This window comes from Panicum virgatum, chromosome 4K (genome assembly GCF_016808335.1).
Source record: "Panicum virgatum strain AP13 chromosome 4K, P.virgatum_v5, whole genome shotgun sequence".
In the NCBI taxonomy this organism is placed as follows: domain Eukaryota; kingdom Viridiplantae; phylum Streptophyta; class Magnoliopsida; order Poales; family Poaceae; genus Panicum; species Panicum virgatum.
The window spans coordinates 12250835-12268547 of record NC_053139.1 but is presented as its reverse complement, the minus strand read 5'-3'; the positions used below and the strand labels follow the sequence as shown (position 1 = coordinate 12268547).

Here is a 17713-nt window from a genome sequence, read left to right as displayed (position 1 = left end):
TGGAGCCCTGAACAGCCCTGAACTGCTGACGACTGTTATGGATGGTTACAATTGTTGTACAAACTTTCAGGGCCTAGGGATATTATGGTGTAACAAAGCTACTTCCAGCGCATTATACCATGACATTAAGTAGATGATACATATAATTTTTTTTATATGGTATAGAGTTAAGGAAGAAAGAGAAGAATATACAACTTTGAGTTGACATCCAAGACTAGAAGAACCGTAATTATTCTTTGGAACTAGATAGATCTTGCCATAGATATGAAACAAGCAACCATTATTAATTGACTTGGCATTTCTAAGAAATTAACAATTAAGATATTATGCTTTGGCTGAATTATACTAGTATTTCTAGGATATGACAATTTTAGAAAGAGTGACATGATACAATGAATTGAGAGTTGAGACTAGTGCAACTCTAGAATTCTTCCATGTTATGAAGTGAATAGAGGATAATTGTAATACTTCATGGTGAAAATATAGAGAGAGAAATAATATCTTGTTTAATTTTTCCAAAGAAAAAAAGGGAACAATATCTAATTAGCAAAACATCTGTCATGGCAAGTAACTATTTACCAGCCACCACATCGGTATTGGCTACATCAAGCCAAAAGAACTGACCATGGTAACCCTTTCAGAAAAAATGAGGAAAAGCAGGCAAACAGCCTCACTCGGTCCGCACCTTTTCATTTTTAGAAAAAAAGAAAGTTTCCGGCTTCTGCAACCGCACACAGCCAATTCTTACAGTAATCTCAGCTCAGTCCGCACCTAATTCACGTTGATCAAGATTTTGCACCCACTACCGTCTCAGGATTAACGATGAGAATGTGCTGAACAGCCACAATTAGCCACTGTTGAGTGATCGCTGCCAACCTCCGATCCCTAAACTGCGCTGGAACACAAATCCCTCCACACCAACGTCATAACTCAGTCGACATCAGCGCGTCCTGTCACGAAGCAATTGCAAAGTGGCTGCCATCCTGTATGTTCATGGACGTCTGGCCAGTATAGCCACTCAATTTGCTCACAATGATGCATGGATGGAAGGCGAGCGTAAGCCTGAGCACGACAGAGATATTTTAATTTGCTCCTCTTTCGGAATACACAGAGAGCGTAGCAGTACTAATCTGGCACGTACATTATACAGTATAGTTCGTTTGAACAAATGTTCCTATTCCTCTAATATACCGGCCTGGTACTGAATCTTGAAGGTACTTACATTACTACAAACACGATTTGTAGCAACGCTACAATTTTTTCAGAGGCGGGTCAAAATATAACCCGTTGCTATAAATAGAGCGGGATTACTGTAGCTTTTGACCCTCCTTAGAAAATGCATTTTTAGGGGCGGGTAACGGTCACCCATCTCTGCAAATGACCTCCATTTGTAGAGGTGGTTGATGGGGTCGGTCGCCCCTAAAAAGAGCATTTCTAAGGATGGATGATGAAGTCACCCGCCTCTAAAAATTGTGGTATTTTTAGGGGTGGGTCATACGCAAAAAAAGATTATAACTTTTTTATATGATTTTGGATGAAGTCAAACTTTATATCAAAATTATAGAGAATGATGAGATGTAAAACTTTGTAGTCGATAACTTTTCCATTTAAGGTCATTTAGAGTCAGTTCTCTAACCGTTATAACTATATAGTATCTCATATAACTCAAGTCATACTTTGATGTTTCCACAATCTTAGTCTTTATATATACTGAAATATACTTAGCATATTTTTTCTATAGTTCACATAGTGTAGAAGTTTCACTTTTTGTGATTTGTTTTGCTATATGTAAAGACTTGAATAATATTTTGAGAAAAAAGAAAAAAAATTTATGGGCCTGTGATGGCGTCACCCGCCTCTAAAAATGGATTTGTAGGGGTCAATTTCAGACTTAATATAAAAGAATTGATGAAGACCCAAGGGAGAATCCCGATCTTTCGATGAAGGATGAACTGGATAACTCAATTTGGGGGGGGGGGATGTTGGCGGTCCGACTTAAGCGTCCAAAGAAAACTGCGCCTTAGCAACCGGTACACTTCCTCCCTGGTCGCCGCGCCTTACGATGCGCGACACCGGCCACGAGGGCACCCGTCCTGTAAGCAAATCGAAGAACTCGCAAGAAAAATTAAACAAGCATGGAAATCGCAAGAGGGAAAATCAAGAGCTCAGTCTGGATTGCTCGAATATGGGGTTCCGAATACAAGGAGACGGGCGGCTGGTGCAGCACACGCGCGATCTAGGGAAGTAGCAGTAGCTAACTCACGAAAACAAAACCTGCCTCACCAAGGTGGCGGCTGGGGGATATAAGTACTGAGGAGACTAGAGAAGCTCCCCTCCATACACTAGGACGCGCCCTTGCTGGGCTCTACAGGATACACGGCCCATTATGCCTAATTGGTGGTGCAGCACCATGGACAGTGCGGCAGTCTGAAAAGAAACAAGGACTGCGTCCAACTCTGAATAGATATCGTCGAGTGTCCAGATCCGCTTGAAAGTAGGCTTCATAAGCTTTCCGTGATGTGCTTGAACTCTTCAATTGGAGTCCGGATGAGGTCGGGGTCTATGTCACAAGCTCGTGTTGTCCTGCTGTCCACGGTTCTACTTCGGTTCCACATTCAGAGAAACTGAAGTTTCTCGGTTATTCCGGTTCTTGGGCTCTATTCCCCGAAGAACTGAGATTCAGCCCACTTACTGTTACACCCAATACCGGCCCAAGTGAAACCCCAATCGCACCCACCCCACCCCACCCCACCCTGACACCACTCACCAGAGCCGTCGCTGCCGCCCACCATGCCCCCTCCCCAGACTTGCCCCAACGCCCATCTCTCCACTCGCCACTCGCCGGCCGCCGTCGCCAGGCACCGATCCCCCAGCCCCAGCGGCCTCCGCCCTTCGGCACCCCGTGACCCGCGCGACCGCATGCCCCAAGTCCCCGACCGCGAGGCCCGAGCAGGAGCAGCCGAGCACCCCGCCCTGGCGCTCCCAACTCCCATCGGCCCGTCCAGGTCTCGCCCTCCTCCCCGGCCACAGTAGGGCGGTGGCAGCAACGCGCGAAGGCAGGGTGGCGACGACGCCAACTTCCCCACGGCGACAACAGCTTCGTTCCTCCATGTCCACGGCAGCTCGGTTAGTTCGGGTAGTACCAGAACCGAACCGAACTTACCAACACCAAATTTGGTTGGTTCCCAAAATTCATAGGAACCGAAATTCTGGATTTGGTTCAGTTTCGGTTCTTCTTGGGAGGACTGAATGCCCACCTCGACCGATGATCTGGACATCAAGTTAATTTCTAAGCAGACATAGATGTGATAGATTGGTGTTGTATGAGGACATTGCAAGGTTGAAGCAGGAATGGAGAAGAAGATTGAAACTTACGTACTAGCTTTCTAGCTTTCTTTCTCTGTTTTTTAGTTTCTCTTGTTTCTATAAAATTTCTCATACGAGGTTTATTAGAGTCTAACAACTCTTCTAATTCGAGGGTCGGATCACTCATTTGATTGTAGATATTCTTTTGAGAGTGTTCAAAACCGGAACATTGTTTATCTAAAAAATTTAGCAAGTACGTGTAGACAAACTGGCCGACAGCGGCAGGCATATCCGGCACGCACGCTCGCTTTCGCGCGCGCCTCGGCGTCGTGCGTGTAGAAGCTACCGGGCCCCTAGCGTGCGGTGTCCGAACAGTACCGGCTCCATGCCCCGTCCCGCTGCGGAGACCGCCCGGACCGCGACGCCCCAACCAGCAGACCCAAACGCCCGGGCGCCAGACGCGGCGCGCTCCGGGTCACTAGCTCGCCGCCGTCGCCCCGGCGCGAGGAATCAATGCCCGCCAGATTCTACGCAACACAGCGGCAGCGTATCATGTGGTGCGCGCGCGCCCGCGCATCATAGAAATTAAACGACGCCCGCCGCCGCGAGTTCCTCGTGCCAATTATCCTCACGCACGCAAACACTGAGCAAGCGGCACAAGCCGGAGGCAGCTCGACCACGCTCGAGGGTGTGTGGTGGTACGTGTATGTTGTGCGCGGCGGTGGACGGCGGCGGATCGCTGATGGTTCTGGAGGCGGAGACGGTGCTGCGGCGGGCGTTCCCGGGCGCCGGCGGCGAGGACGACGGGGACGTCTCGGGTGGGGGCTGCGGCGCCGCTGTTCCTCGCCGCGGAGAGGGAACAGGCACAGGCCCGTGGACCCGGTGATCTGGGGCGACGAGGAGCGGATGAAGCGGGAGCTCATGGTGTGGGCCAAGGCCGTGGCGTCCATGGAGGCGGCCGGCAAGAACACGCCGTTCTCGTCGCCGTCGCCATCCATGAGACGCAAGGTATAGTGTACCTACGTGCAGTTTCTAATTGATGGATCGGCGCGTTGTGCTCGAGCTTGTATGTAGATCGATCGACGAGCCTTCCCTTAATCTGACGGACTGGCATGCGGCGTGCTTCTCTTTTTGGCTGGCTTATATATGTGTGCTGGACTGGTGCTTCTATTCTCTCTTATATGCTTTGGGGAAGGTTGATCTATTTTTATTTAATACTCTCTACATTTAAGATTATAGATTATTTTAAATTTTTAGATTTATAGATTTTGCTACGCACCTAGGGCCTTGTTTAGTTCACCGTCAAAAACTATACATATCAATCACATCAATATTTGGACACATGCATGGCGTATTAAATGTAGGCGAAAAAAATGGTTTTCACAGATTGCCTGTAAATTGTGAGACGAATCTTTTAAGCCTAATTAGTTCATGATTAGACAATAAATTGCTACAGTAAACATGTGCTAATGATAGATTAATTAGTCTTGATAAATTCATCTCGTAGTTTATAGACGAGTTCTGTAAATAGTTTTGTGATTAGTCTATGTTTAATACTTCAAATGTGAAAAGTTTCATTTTAAAAAATTTACCTAGGAAAACTAAACAAGGCCCAGGTACATAAATTGTACTATATATTTAGAAAATTCAAAACAACCTATAGTTTGCAATGAAGGGATATTGTATACTGTATTTTTTTCTAAGGCAGTAAGTAAATGCCCCCACTTGTAAGTTTCCTCGACATTTATAACCTTGCGCTTGCAGTTCTTGTCGGAGTACTGTTTTGAGGTTGGTGAGCTATTGTCAACCTTCAATTATTACTTGAATAGAGATGACAATCTTGAAACTAATTCTGAAATAGAGAATTAGAGATACCCCTACTTAGAGCATCTACAACAGTTCTTGTATCTTGGGTGAGTTAGCTAAAGAAAGAAAAGAAAGACAAAAAAAATCCTATCCAACAGAAACTCTATCTACCTCGTCTTCTATCCTCGTTTTCTATCTAGAGGGTGCCTAGCGCTGAGCGCTAGCCATTCTTTTTTAGACTTTGGAGAAACTGTTGGATTTCATCCCTTTTTCGCTAGCTATTTTGTTTTACTTAATAGCTATATCAGGATTTTAACTATTCATAGATACAATAGCTCTTGGAGATGCTCTTAACCTAAAAGCCTAAAAGGGGTGGAAGTTGATTCAGCCTATTCCCAGGGAAGAGTTTCATTTTGCATTTTTCAAGAGTACCATGTTATCTAAGAAGACAAAGGTTAATAAATGAAATAAGACCTCCAATGCACAGTTTTATTTTTGAACTTTCATTGTTAGACATTTAATTTTTTGCATTGTGTTACGAAACAATTCGGTCAAAATATGGTTTCATTTCGTTTCCAAGATATAGGTAAGCGTGTAAATCAAGTTTCATCTAGACGAAAACACATTACTTTTTTCATGAACCCTGCTCTCTTTCTTGTCCTCGCCTCTATAAATAAGAGGGAAGCAAACTTGGTACAGTGCTTAGTGAGTAGTGCAATATTTGGGAGATCCTCTTGCGCCAACCCCTCTGATGATGATGCAATCGCAAACACAATATATATGGCAGTGATAAACCAATTGAAACGAATATTTCAAGTTCGTACAAACCCTAGGGATTTTGACCGAAAACACCATTTCCAAACAAGCCCTTGTTGATTTATGTGCGCATTCTGCATTCAGTGTGTATGTGTAACACACCCATGATTGATTGTAGCGTAAGCAACAACATCAGTAAAGATACTCTGTCAGATTAACCATCTTTGACTTCGTTACTGGGAAAATATACTTGCATTGCTCCTAACTTTATTTTGCCTTCCACGACAAGCTAGCTTAGCCTTCGCTTTCCGATCGACTATTCGTCAAAATCGTATTCACTAGACAAAATATGTAAAAAAAAGGAAATTAGGAGGTGAACATGAGCTTTTCTTTTAGCACCAACATAAAGGTCAATGTTCCTATTAAAAAGGCTTTTAGGTCACTTTCCAATGTGCAAAAGGGATTAGTGTCAACTGTCTACAAGTTTCTCTTGTCACTGTCGAGTAGCAAGTAGTAGTTGCAGGAGAGCATTAATTCTGTTAGCAAGTAGATGGCACAGGACTGCGTGGATAATGAGTAGATCACTGAAGCTAGTAAGGCACGATCATTTGTTTCTGCATGGTTTGGTGTGACGGTTGGGAAGAACCAGCGGCAAGAAACTTCTGCGAAATGTGACTACGCAGGGAAGCTAAAACTTGGTTTCAATTTCTCTTTTGGAATTCCATTCCTGAATAGGCCCTTGTTTTTTTTTTCTAAATAGAGAGAATACGGGATGGGTTTATGGAGAAAATAGACACTCATTTTTTTTTAAAAAAAGACTTGGAACTGGATGCTGTCAAACTTGGCTACACCTATGTTACTGAAGCAACTTGTTTAGCATGCCTACCCTCAAAATGAGCATGGCTGGCCGCTGGCATCTGGCTAGTACCATGGTAGCAACCTGAAAGAGTGTAGAAATAAGCGAAGTTCGTCAGCGATGAACTGAACGATGTTTCTGACAGGAAGCAAACAAACTAATTGGGTGCTGCTTACTTCCCTGCACCAAACCCTTCAACCACACCTGTCAAATCTGGTGTCACAGATGTGATCTTTTCATAGTTAATAATTTGAGGCCGTGTTTAGTTTTCAAAAAAAATTCTACCGTACCCGTCACATCGAATTTTCGGACACATGCATAGAGTATTAAATGCAGTTGAAAAAAATAATTAATTACACAGTCTAACTGATTAGCATGAGATGAATCTTTTAAGCCTAATTAGTCTATGATTAGACATTATTTATCAAGTAACAACAAAATGTGCTATAGTATCAAATCCAAACTTTTTCACCAACTAAACACACCCTCAGCTTCAGTTCAACACTTCGACTCCCTTTCCCCCGTTGCTACAGACCATATGACATTCCTAGACCTGTGCAGCCGTATAGGGTAGGATATGCATGAATTTTCTGAGCCATCGCTTGAAACATTGGATGTGCATTTCAGAATGGTATGACGAACAATTTAATCGGATGCCACAGTGTACCCATAATCACTTTAAAACTTTTTTTCTTACACACCCATCCAATATTTCCTATGTTAAATCATCAAAATCAATACCCGCAAAAAAACATCAAAATCAATATTGGACACTCAAACCACCTGAGCCAGGCTCATTGAGCAATGGATAAGGTCGTAGCACCGAACCACTGAAGACTGATATAAATAACTTATGAGTAAGTCACCTGTTCTTCCTAGGTCTGGTCTTAATTCTCTTATCATTTTGGGCAGTTGGACTATTTGGAAGCACCGAAATGATTGTGTCTTCAATGGGGCTTCTCCGAGAGTAGCTACGGCGCTGACCCTAGCAAAGGAAGAAGTCCAGATGTGGTGCTCTGCTGGTGCAAAAGGCCTCTCCTTGCTCACTATCAGGGGCGTGGGATGAACACCAGGGGGGCCGTGTGGTCAGGTCCTCTTGCTTGTAGGCTTGTTATGAGCCGAGGAATTGGTGGTCAGGTCCGTGGGACATTTCTGTCCAGCTGGAGTAAGGTGTGTGGTTTGGGTAGGTGTGTGTCTGGGCATAGTGGCCTGGGAGTGTTGGTGTGAGTTTTGAGTGAGTGTGTTTTCTCTTTGTATAAGTCTATATTTGACTTTTTTCTTCTCCTATAAATACAATGATACGCAGTTCTCCTGCGTGTTCGAGAGAAAAAAAGATTCCAAGTGTCCCATACAAACTTGTACTGTACCTGAAACCGTAAGGTGTCCTGAAGGCTGGAGTACATAATTCAGTCGTCGGGGCAGTACTACAAACCTATATCAAACACAATCTTGTCATTTTCCTTCTCTAGTTTTCTATCCCCATGAAGTGTCAAATGATTTGTATTTGTCAGGTAGCATACATAAGCAAAGATCTCGGCAGATTGTAGCATAGTATGAGAAGAACTTGTAAGAAAAGTAGTTGGTGATAGTTTGAAGCTGCCAGGGACCAAAACCCATGACAGATGGCGAAATGCGTATCTTCTGCTGTAAGCTAAGTCATGATTAGTCAGTTATACACGATGACCTTCGGATGTATTAAACAAAGATGATGAGCAGAGGAGTACATTGTACGTATTTCTGTAATTAGGCCCAATAAACTGATCTATGTGCAAACATGCATATTATTTTAAACTTTATATCGTGATGGCATGTATTGCATTTGATATTATAATTGTATGGAGAGCTCAACAAAAGATAAATACATGAATCAGCGCTTCCTTCCAGCTGCATAAAAATTCAAGAAAGATCTAGAACACTATAGGCTGCAAATCATGGACCTACTGGACTATATGGTAAGTAGATCTAGAACAAGTAAGATGCGTCAGGAGAAATGCAGACACAGTGAAGAAAAGGCTTTATCTGCTTTCTTCTTATGTTGCATGCATAGATGGCCTTCAGAAATGAGCGTCCCACAAAAAAGTGTAGTTTTAGCATTCAAATTTTGTCCCACAAAAAGTGTAGTTTTAGCTTGTAATGAGATCCATCTAATTAAAGTAATACCATGTACCAAGAAAGCATTGCATAGAAAAATGCATATAGCCAATCAAATATTTAGTAGATATTATTTTTGTAGTTCCAATGTATATGCATTCATTGAGGATCCAGAAAACCAAATAAACAACACGGTTTCCAATCACAATCAGTAGAAGTAATTAGGAGTAATAAAGTCATTTCTTTGGATGAGTAATGTGTAAAATTTTCTAAAACTACTCTTTGCGGGACGGAGGGAGTACGTACCTGCACTTCCAAAAGCACGTGGAATGATGGCCATTAGGCCAGCCTCAGTGGATAGTTTCATCATACAATTACCAAGACTGGGAACTTGGTAATTGTACCGGAGTAGTGACTCGACTCTGCCATGACTCTGCCATGTCAACAAATTTGCTGATGTGACATGATATTTAATGCTCATAATATTCCAATAACACTCCTATTGAGATTGGCCTTAGCTATAAGATGATGAGGCAAGTGAATGCACAGTTCGGTGGTTCAGATATTTGCTCTTTCGTCTGTTACTTTGGTGTTTGGAGGGGGAACGCAAATATGTATCCGCAAATCTTGTTCAAACTCGACCACGTCACACAGTTTTGTGTTTGCTCTCGCTGCAGGTCTTGGAAGTCATCGGAACAAATATCTGGCATGATCAGGGCCTCACCATGCTATAAAACTTGATGTGATTCAGCAAGTTCGTTCTGCTGTTTCTAGAATTTGATGTCCGCAACTGTTAATAAGCAGAGCAGGAATACACATTTAGTTCTACTGGCTAATATGAATGAAGTCTATAACATGCATGCTTAGTAAGCATTTAGTTTCTTAGCTGTTCAATTCCTTGCACTGAACATGGATCCTGCACTTAGTTCCTTCTGACCTCTTTTTATCATTTCCCCAAACACCAAACTAGGATACATAGAGGAAGCTTAGAAGTCAAGAATGCAAAATTTTCTAGAGATTCACGCACAACATTACAAACCAGAAAACAACTAGAAATATAAGACAAGTACGCTACACGAAGCAGTTGAGGTTTACATCACATCACAGTGTGGTCATACCTCACTCACCTAAATAATCAGAACTCTAATTAAGTTCTCTTATCGAGTCAACAGAATCAAGGGCCATATGTTTTAGTATGAGCACAGCTCAGACCAAGACCCCTGTCCCTTTCCCAAATCATGTGCATGCAATTTTGCACGGTGCACCGGGCAGATCAGAGTTCTCTGCTCAAATAACTTTGGTTCAGCCTATCGCTTTTCCTCTTGGACACAGGGAAGGAGCCTTTATATATGGATGAGCTATGCTCTGGTACCCCGGTCATCTGAAATACAACAAGCCCAAACATCGAGAGGGAGGCAGATCCTGTCTCGCCACCTTCTAGCATTTGTCCTATCCTGCTACAATCCATCAATGGGGAGGCCTCCTTGTTGCGACGAGAAGGGCCTCAAGAAGGGCCCCTGGACCCTTGAGGAAGATGATAAGCTCATGAACTATATCCAAAAGCATGGGCATGGAAGTTGGAGGGCACTACCTGAACTAGCTGGTACGTCCACTGTTATACATTTCTGTATCTCGTGCACTCAACTTCTGCCAAAAACTTAGTTTTGCGTATTTTTCTTGCAGGTCTGAACAGATGTGGCAAGAGCTGTAGGCTAAGATGGACAAACTACCTCAGGCCAGACATCAAGAGAGGAAAGTTCTCCAAAGACGAAGAGCAAACCATCCTCCAGCTCCATTCCATCCTGGGCAACAAGTACTAACAACTGCACCTAAAGCATACTTCTCATGTCAAGTGTTTTGACTAATCTGTAATCAAACCCAGGTGGTCAGCAATTGCAAAAAACCTCCCTGGACGGACAGACAACGAGATCAAGAACTTCTGGAACACCCACCTCAGGAAGAAGCTCATTCAGATGGGTATCGACCCAATGACCCACCGCCCAAGAACAGACTTCTTTGCAGCGCTCCCACAACTAATCGCGCTTGCCAATCTCCACCAGCTCATTGAGCAGCAACAGTGGGACGGCCACATTACAATGCCACAGACTGAGGCACTGGCTGCCAATCACCAGTACATGCAGACAATGTTTCAGACTGCAGCATCCATTACAGCCAACCCCACCACAATTAGTAGCCTCACAGCTGACCTTGAGCAGATCAGCCACCTTAACCCTCAGCATATGTTTTCTTCAACTCTTCTTGGGAGTACTGGCGGAGAAGACGTAGCCAGGCAGGTGCCACACAGCCAAATGCCAAGCGCTTTCTTTGACCAACCAGTTAGCAACATCAACCTGAGTTCAGATAACAACGTGAGCAGCAGCGAGCAGTGCCATATTGAGGGAGGGAGCAGTAGCCGGAAAAGCATGTTGCTATCTGAGAACTCATTACCACCACTCACGGACATGTCGGCCTCCAACCCTTGCAATGTTATCAGCACCTCAAAATGCGGTGCCAGCAGTACACTATCACCTAGTTGGTCAGAGATCCTTCTTGATGAAGAGCTCATGAGAGAATTTGAATGAATTCCTGAGTTTCAGTTGTACAATACCCTTTGGCTTGCACCTTTTAGATTTTAGGTTTATTACCACTTCGTTCTTTTTTTCCTTAAATTGATGCGTGCATTTGTTGATTCATAAAGAATTCGATGCATGAATCAACACATATATACTTGTAAATATAAAGTACATGTAAAAGTTACTGATAAAAAATCCGGCATGCTTTGGCTTAACTTGCCTTTTTCATTCCTCCTGTTAAACTACCATACTTTAGTCCTGTATCTCCTGATTGCTCAGTGGACCACTCACCACTTTGATATAATGTCATAAATATTTGATAGCAGACTCTAGACAATAACAATTTGCGTGCAACAAGTAACACGTACATAAAAACTTGTACTTTATGCAGGTTGATGTTCTAGAGGATTGACTTAAAGTCTCAAACTGCTATGTCAGCTAACAGGAAACTGGTAGGAAATGTAGGAAGGACCTGAACAGCAAAACACACACTGCTGTCACCTCTAATATTAATTTAACTGTACTGATCATAAATCAATCAACTTATGTCACACACTACTAATGTTTTGTTCTTCACTCATTGTCACCATGCTCCTTGTTTCACAATAAACATCATCTAGTAGTCTACTGTGAACATAAAAACTAATCTCAAATGACATGCTTTCATATGGGTAGGTAAGAGTCCCTCCCTTTTCCTCCTAGAAATGACAGCTACAAGTAAGAAAAACAATTTGAGCATTAAAAGGTCATACAATTTAGGATGTGTCACGACCCAAACTTGTTAAACATGATTATCATAGTAACAAAATCATCATGACCATCATTAAGGCATAATGGAGCATCATGTGCATGTGTGGTTTGATTTAAATTCAAATGTGTGTATGTTTGAATATGTGCGTATGAAGGAAGTTCAAATTCTGCTATGCAACTTGGCCTCCAAAAATTTTATTTAAATAATATATTTCAAATTTTGAATTTAAAATATTGTTGTAGGATTTTCTGACCTTTGAATCGAGCCACAAAATTCTTGGAAAATTCAAAAACTGCTCATTTGTTCTTTTTGCTGTGACCATTCTCCTCGAGTGATTCTTGTTGGAAAATATTTTTGGTGATTTTATCTTCATCCAGTAAACTTTTCATAATTTTTTTAGCCCGGAAACATCCTGGGTTTGAATGTGGAACTTCAACCGTTTCTTTTCCTCACCCGGACCCACACGTCAGCCACCCCTTCCCCCTTCTCCCGCGCTCCCTGCTCACTGGTTGGGCAGCCGGGGCGGCGCCGCCATGGCAGCACCCGCCCGTTGGCGTGCGGAAGCCGAGACGCTGCAGCGCCCATCCACCCGCTCGCCCTCCCTTCCTCTTTAAATGCCGGCCGGCCCCCAATGCCCAAACCTAGCTCCAGTTTTCCCCTTCCAACAGTGTAGCCACCGCCTCCATTGCCGCCTCCTGGAGCTCCGTTGCCGGCCTCGATTCATCGTCTCCGGTGAGCCCCTCCTCTATTCCTCACGCGGGGAGCATCCCCTTGTCGTCCTCGCTCGATTCCGCCCTTAACCCGGCCGAATCCCCCTCCCTCCAGGGTCGCCGGTGTCGCCGTCCTTCCGCCGCCGCCATTAGTTGTCGCGCCGCCCTGTCGCCGCCACTCCCCTCCGTCCAAGCCTCGGGTGAGCTTCGCCTTGCTCGGGACCGCGCCATGCGCGTGCTCACTTCGCCTCGCTGGCCCTGCCTCACCTCGCCTCGGCTGGCCGCCGGCGCCGGCGCCGCGCGCGACGCGTGCGCCATGGCCGTGCCCATGCGCGGGTCAAGGCACGCGCCTTGCCTTGACCTGGCCTGGGTGGGCTGGCTGCCCGTGGCCCCTACCTGTCGGCCTGTGGGCTGGCCGGTGCGGGTAGATCTAGCGTTTTGGGCTTGTTTTGTGATGTTTTATATGTCTGCAAATTTGTCAAATGTGTGTAAATTCATGTATAGCTCTAAAAAATATGAAACTTGTTTTTGTTGGGTTCGTAATGCTTAGATCTATCTAGGAAAATGTTGCTTTGCATGTTACCTTGTTGTAGATTTATTTATTATTTAGTATTGCAAAAGAAAGTTAAATGCTTAGTTAATTGTGTACTGCTCTAAAAATTCCAAACTAAATTTTGTTAGATTCCTTGTGAAATTCTCTTTCCATTACTATAACTTTTTTTAATGTTTCCCTGCAGGTTGGCTAGAGAGCGCATGCTTGCGCAATAATCACTTAACCCTAAAGCCTCGTCTTGAGCCTTTTGCATGATCCTTGTTTATTTAATTTGTGTAAGACTTGCGAGTACCCTTTTGTACTCATGTTGCTTTTCAAACTAAGTTGCAGGTGAGCCGGAGGTTGTTTTTGGCCACTTCTACATACCCCGCTGATCCTAGTGTGGGGGAGGAGTAGGTCCTTGTGATGGTGATGGCACCCTTAAGCAAGACGCCGTTGCTTTTGTTGCATTTATCGTTTCCGCTGCGAGATGAGTTCTTGAGAGATCATGACAAACACTAAACTTTATTATTCATATCTCTTTCATTTGAACCAAGCTTGAATTAGATTGTTGAACCTTTTATTTTCAGATTTGGACCTCCTATGTCGAACTTGTAATAATTTAATTGTTGTACTCCTTTATGTTTAAAATTGCTCTCTATGATCTTTTGGTTGTAAACGGTACGAGCGCTCAATCCTGAGCATGTGGCAAGCACGTACCGGGACTACCGGGTTTGATGTCATTTTAGGCGAATGTCATGTTGGTCGATGGAGTTGTGATAGCTCTAATTTAATGGTTGATGACCGGCTGTTTGCCTAAAGCGGTGTCAAATTGGGCGGTTCTTACAACGGGTATCAGAGCCGAGGTTTTATGGAGTGAAGTTAAAACTTGCTTGATGGGATGAGAGTAAATTAAAATGTGATTACTTGCATTAAAGTTTACTTTTGTTAAAAATTTGAACTTAAGGTTTAATTGTTATCCTTCTTTCTTTGACTTGGAGCTTACTTCCTCCCTATTGCTTCACTCGTTTAATTAATAGTGCTTAACTCCCCTTGCCTTTATTGATAGATGCCTCCCGCTTTGATCATGGCTACCTGCACGGACGAGACTATCGGGTTCCCGACGATCCTCAACGAGATGATGAGGCGTGCCCGCTACGCTTTTCGTCCCAAGTGTGCGGTCTACGCTCGGGGCTATGGCGTGGGTTTGGTCAAATACGTGGCCACCCTTCACCTTGGACCAAGGATGGTGATAGGACCGCCGCCGCCCGATTTTGAAGCTTGGGGCACGTCAATGGAGATGGCAATACAAGAGGTGGCTTGGAGTGCCATCATCGTGCTTCGCCATGAACATCCTGAGCTTTGGGAGAAACCCTTCACCTACATCCCGGTGCGGGGTCTTGGGGATCCGATTGCCCATGTGGTTACACCTCCGAATGGACCCTTCACCATAGAGAGATGCATGGCGGAGGTCGTCACTGCATATGAGATTGAAAACCGGAGCTTGGTGTGGGAATTGGAGGAGGCGAGGAGGCACCTCGTCAATCTCCAAGTTCAAGTGGAGCCTTCTATAAGGACGATGACATTGCCAAGGACGGTGCCCAATGCTTGGCCTCAAAACATGCCACAAGAAGAAGCCCCTCCTTCCCACCGTTGTCCGCATGTGGTGGGTGTGTGGGTCCAAGCAAGGCATGTGTACAACCCTATCTCCATGGGGTTGCACGTGCGTCGTGTCCGTGTTGAGCCCACGACTCGCGAGTCCCTTTTGGGAGACCCGGAGCGTCTCTCCCATGAGTCGTTTATCTAGTGTGAGGGGAAAGGATGCCCATTGTTCCAAAGTGCTAGTAGGAAGGACGTAGCGCTTGGACAATGTGGTTGTATCGTGGTGAGAGCGAGTGTTAAACGCTTAATCGTGCTCATGTGAACTTGTTGGATGCTTATGGTTGTGTTGCCTTGACTTGGTGGTATTCATCTATGCTTAATATTTCCTAGTTGTTGCTTAATTTGTGCAAGTTATAGCATCTTTATCTTGTTACATGCTTGCTGGAATTTAGTGTTAAGCTTGTGATCTTGTGTGTAACGAAGTGAGGAGACGTCATGTTGCACCCATATCATGCATGCATGCACTTATACATGTCTAGTACTTATTAAAATAAATTGTGACAATTTTTCCTACTCTTTTGGTCTCTAAATCTGCACCTAATCAACTAAATGTGTTGCTGTCCAGATTTTCGAATCCCTCCATCTTGATGATTCATAGTGAATACAATACACCTTTCTCTTAGAGTTTGTTACCCAATTATTAATCTTGTGTCGATTATGTGATGGATTTTTATCTACGCATTATCATTTTTATCTAACAGAAAGGTGTATTGTATTCACTATGAATCATCAAGATGGAGGGATTTGAAAATCTGGACAGCAACACATTGAGTTGATAAGGTGCAGATTTAGAGACCAAAAGAGTAGGAAAAATTGTCACAATTTATTTTAATAAGTACTAGACATGTATAAGTGCATACATGCATGATATGGTTGCAACATGACGTCTCCTCATTTCGTTACACACAAGATCACAAGCTTAACACTAAATTCCAGCAAGCATGTAACAAGATAAAGATTCTATAACTTGCACAAATTAAGTAACAACTAGGAAATATTAAGCATAGATGAATACCACCAAGTCAAGGCAACACAACCATAAGCATCCAACAAGTTCACATGAGCATGATTAAGCGTTTAACACTCGCTCTCACCACGATACAAGCGCTAAGTCCTTCCTACTAGCACTTTGGAACAATGTGCATCTTTTCCCCTCACACTAGATAAATGACTCATGCGGAGAGACGCTCCATGTCTCCCAAAAGGGACTCGCAAGTCGTGGGCTCAACACGGATCCGGCGCACGTGCAACCCCATGGAGATAGGGTTGTACCCATGCCTTGCTTGGGCTCACACACCCACCACATGCGGACAACGGTGGGGAGGGGCTTCTTTTGGCGTGTTATGAGGCCAAGCATTGGGCACCATCCTTGGCAATGTCATCGTCCTCATATAAGGCTCCACTTGAACTTGGAGATTGACGAGGTGCCTCTTTGTCTCCTCCAATTCCCACACCAAGCTCCGGTTTTCAATCTCATATGCAGTGACGACCTCCGCCATGCATCTCTCCATGGTGAAGGGTCCATTCGGAGGGGTAACCACATGGGCAATCGGATCCCCAAGACCCCGCACCGGGATGTAGGTGAAGGGTTCCTCCCAAAGCTCCGGATGTTCATGGCGAAGCACGACGATGGCACTCCGAGCCAACCCTTGTATTGCCATCTCCATTGATGTGCCCCAAGCTTCAAAATCGGGCGGCGGCGGTCTTATCACCATCCTTGGTCCAAGGTGAAGGGTGGCCACGTAATCGACCAAACCCACACCATAGCCCCGAGCATAGACCGCGTACTCGGGACGAAAAGCGTAGCGAGCGCGCCTCATCATCTCGTTGAGGATCGCCGGGAACCCGATAGTCTCCTCCGTACGGGTAGCCATGATCAAAGTGGGAGGCATCTATCAATAAAGGCAAGAGGAGTTAAGCACAATTAATTAAACGAGTGAAGCAATAGGGAGGAAGTAAGCTCTAAGTGAAAGAAAGAAGGATAGCAATTAAACCTTAAGTTCAAATTTTTAACAAAAGTAAATATTAACGCAAGTAATCAAATTTTAATTTACTCTCATCCCACCAAGCAAGTTTTAACTTCACTCCATAGAACCTCGGCTCTGATACCCGTTGTAAGAACCGCCCAATTTGACACCGCATTAGGCAAACCGCTGGTCATCAACCATTAAATTAGAGCTAACACAACTCCATCGACCAACATGACATTCGCCTAAAATGACATCAAATCCGGTAGTCCCGGTACGTGCTTGCCACATGCCTAGAATTGAGCGCTCGTGCCGTTTACAAGGTATATCACCAAAAGATCATAAAGAGCAATTTTAAACATAAAGGAGTACAACAATTAAATTATTACAAGTTCGACATAGGAGGGTCCAAATCTAAAAATAAAATATTCAACAATCTAATTCAAGCTTGGTTCAAATGAAAGAGACATGAATAATAAAGTTTAGTGTTTGTCATGATCTCTCGAGAACTCATCTCGCAGCGGAAACAATAAACGCAACAAAAGTAACAGCGTCTTGCCCAAGGGCGCCATCACCATCACAAGGACCTACTCCTCCCCCACACTAGGATCGGCGGGGTAGTAGTGGCCAACTTAGTTTGGAAAGCAACATGAGTACAAAAGGGCACTCGCAAGTCTTACACAAATTAAATAAACAAGGATCA

The 17713-nt window shown here is 44.2% G+C and overlaps 1 protein-coding gene across 1 annotated transcript; it reads left to right on the top strand.

Annotated features, from left to right (window-relative positions):
- The first annotated feature begins 10015 nt into the window (after positions 1 to 10015).
- LOC120703145 (transcription factor MYB93-like) lies at positions 10016 to 11587 on the top strand. Its single transcript, XM_039987161.1, has 3 exons — positions 10016 to 10418; positions 10499 to 10628; positions 10698 to 11587. The coding sequence occupies exons 1-3, from the start codon at positions 10169 to 10171 to the stop codon at positions 11395 to 11397; spliced, it is 1080 nt and encodes a 359-aa protein (XP_039843095.1). The 5' UTR covers positions 10016 to 10168; the 3' UTR covers positions 11398 to 11587.
- Positions 11588 to 17713: the final 6126 nt, after the last annotated feature.

What these genes read in the sequence shown, in the direction of transcription:
- LOC120703145 (XM_039987161.1), top strand. Translation starts at nt 10,169, where the DNA reads ATGAGCTATGCTCTGGTACCCCGGTCATCTGAAATACAACAAGCCCAA. An exon ending in GGCACTACCTGAACTAGCTG is followed by an intron (nt 10,419 to 10,498) that starts GTACGTCCACTG and finishes TTTTTCTTGCAG; the next exon opens with GTCTGAACAGATGTGGCAAG. An exon ending in CATTCCATCCTGGGCAACAA is followed by an intron (nt 10,629 to 10,697) that starts GTACTAACAACT and finishes AATCAAACCCAG; the next exon opens with GTGGTCAGCAATTGCAAAAA.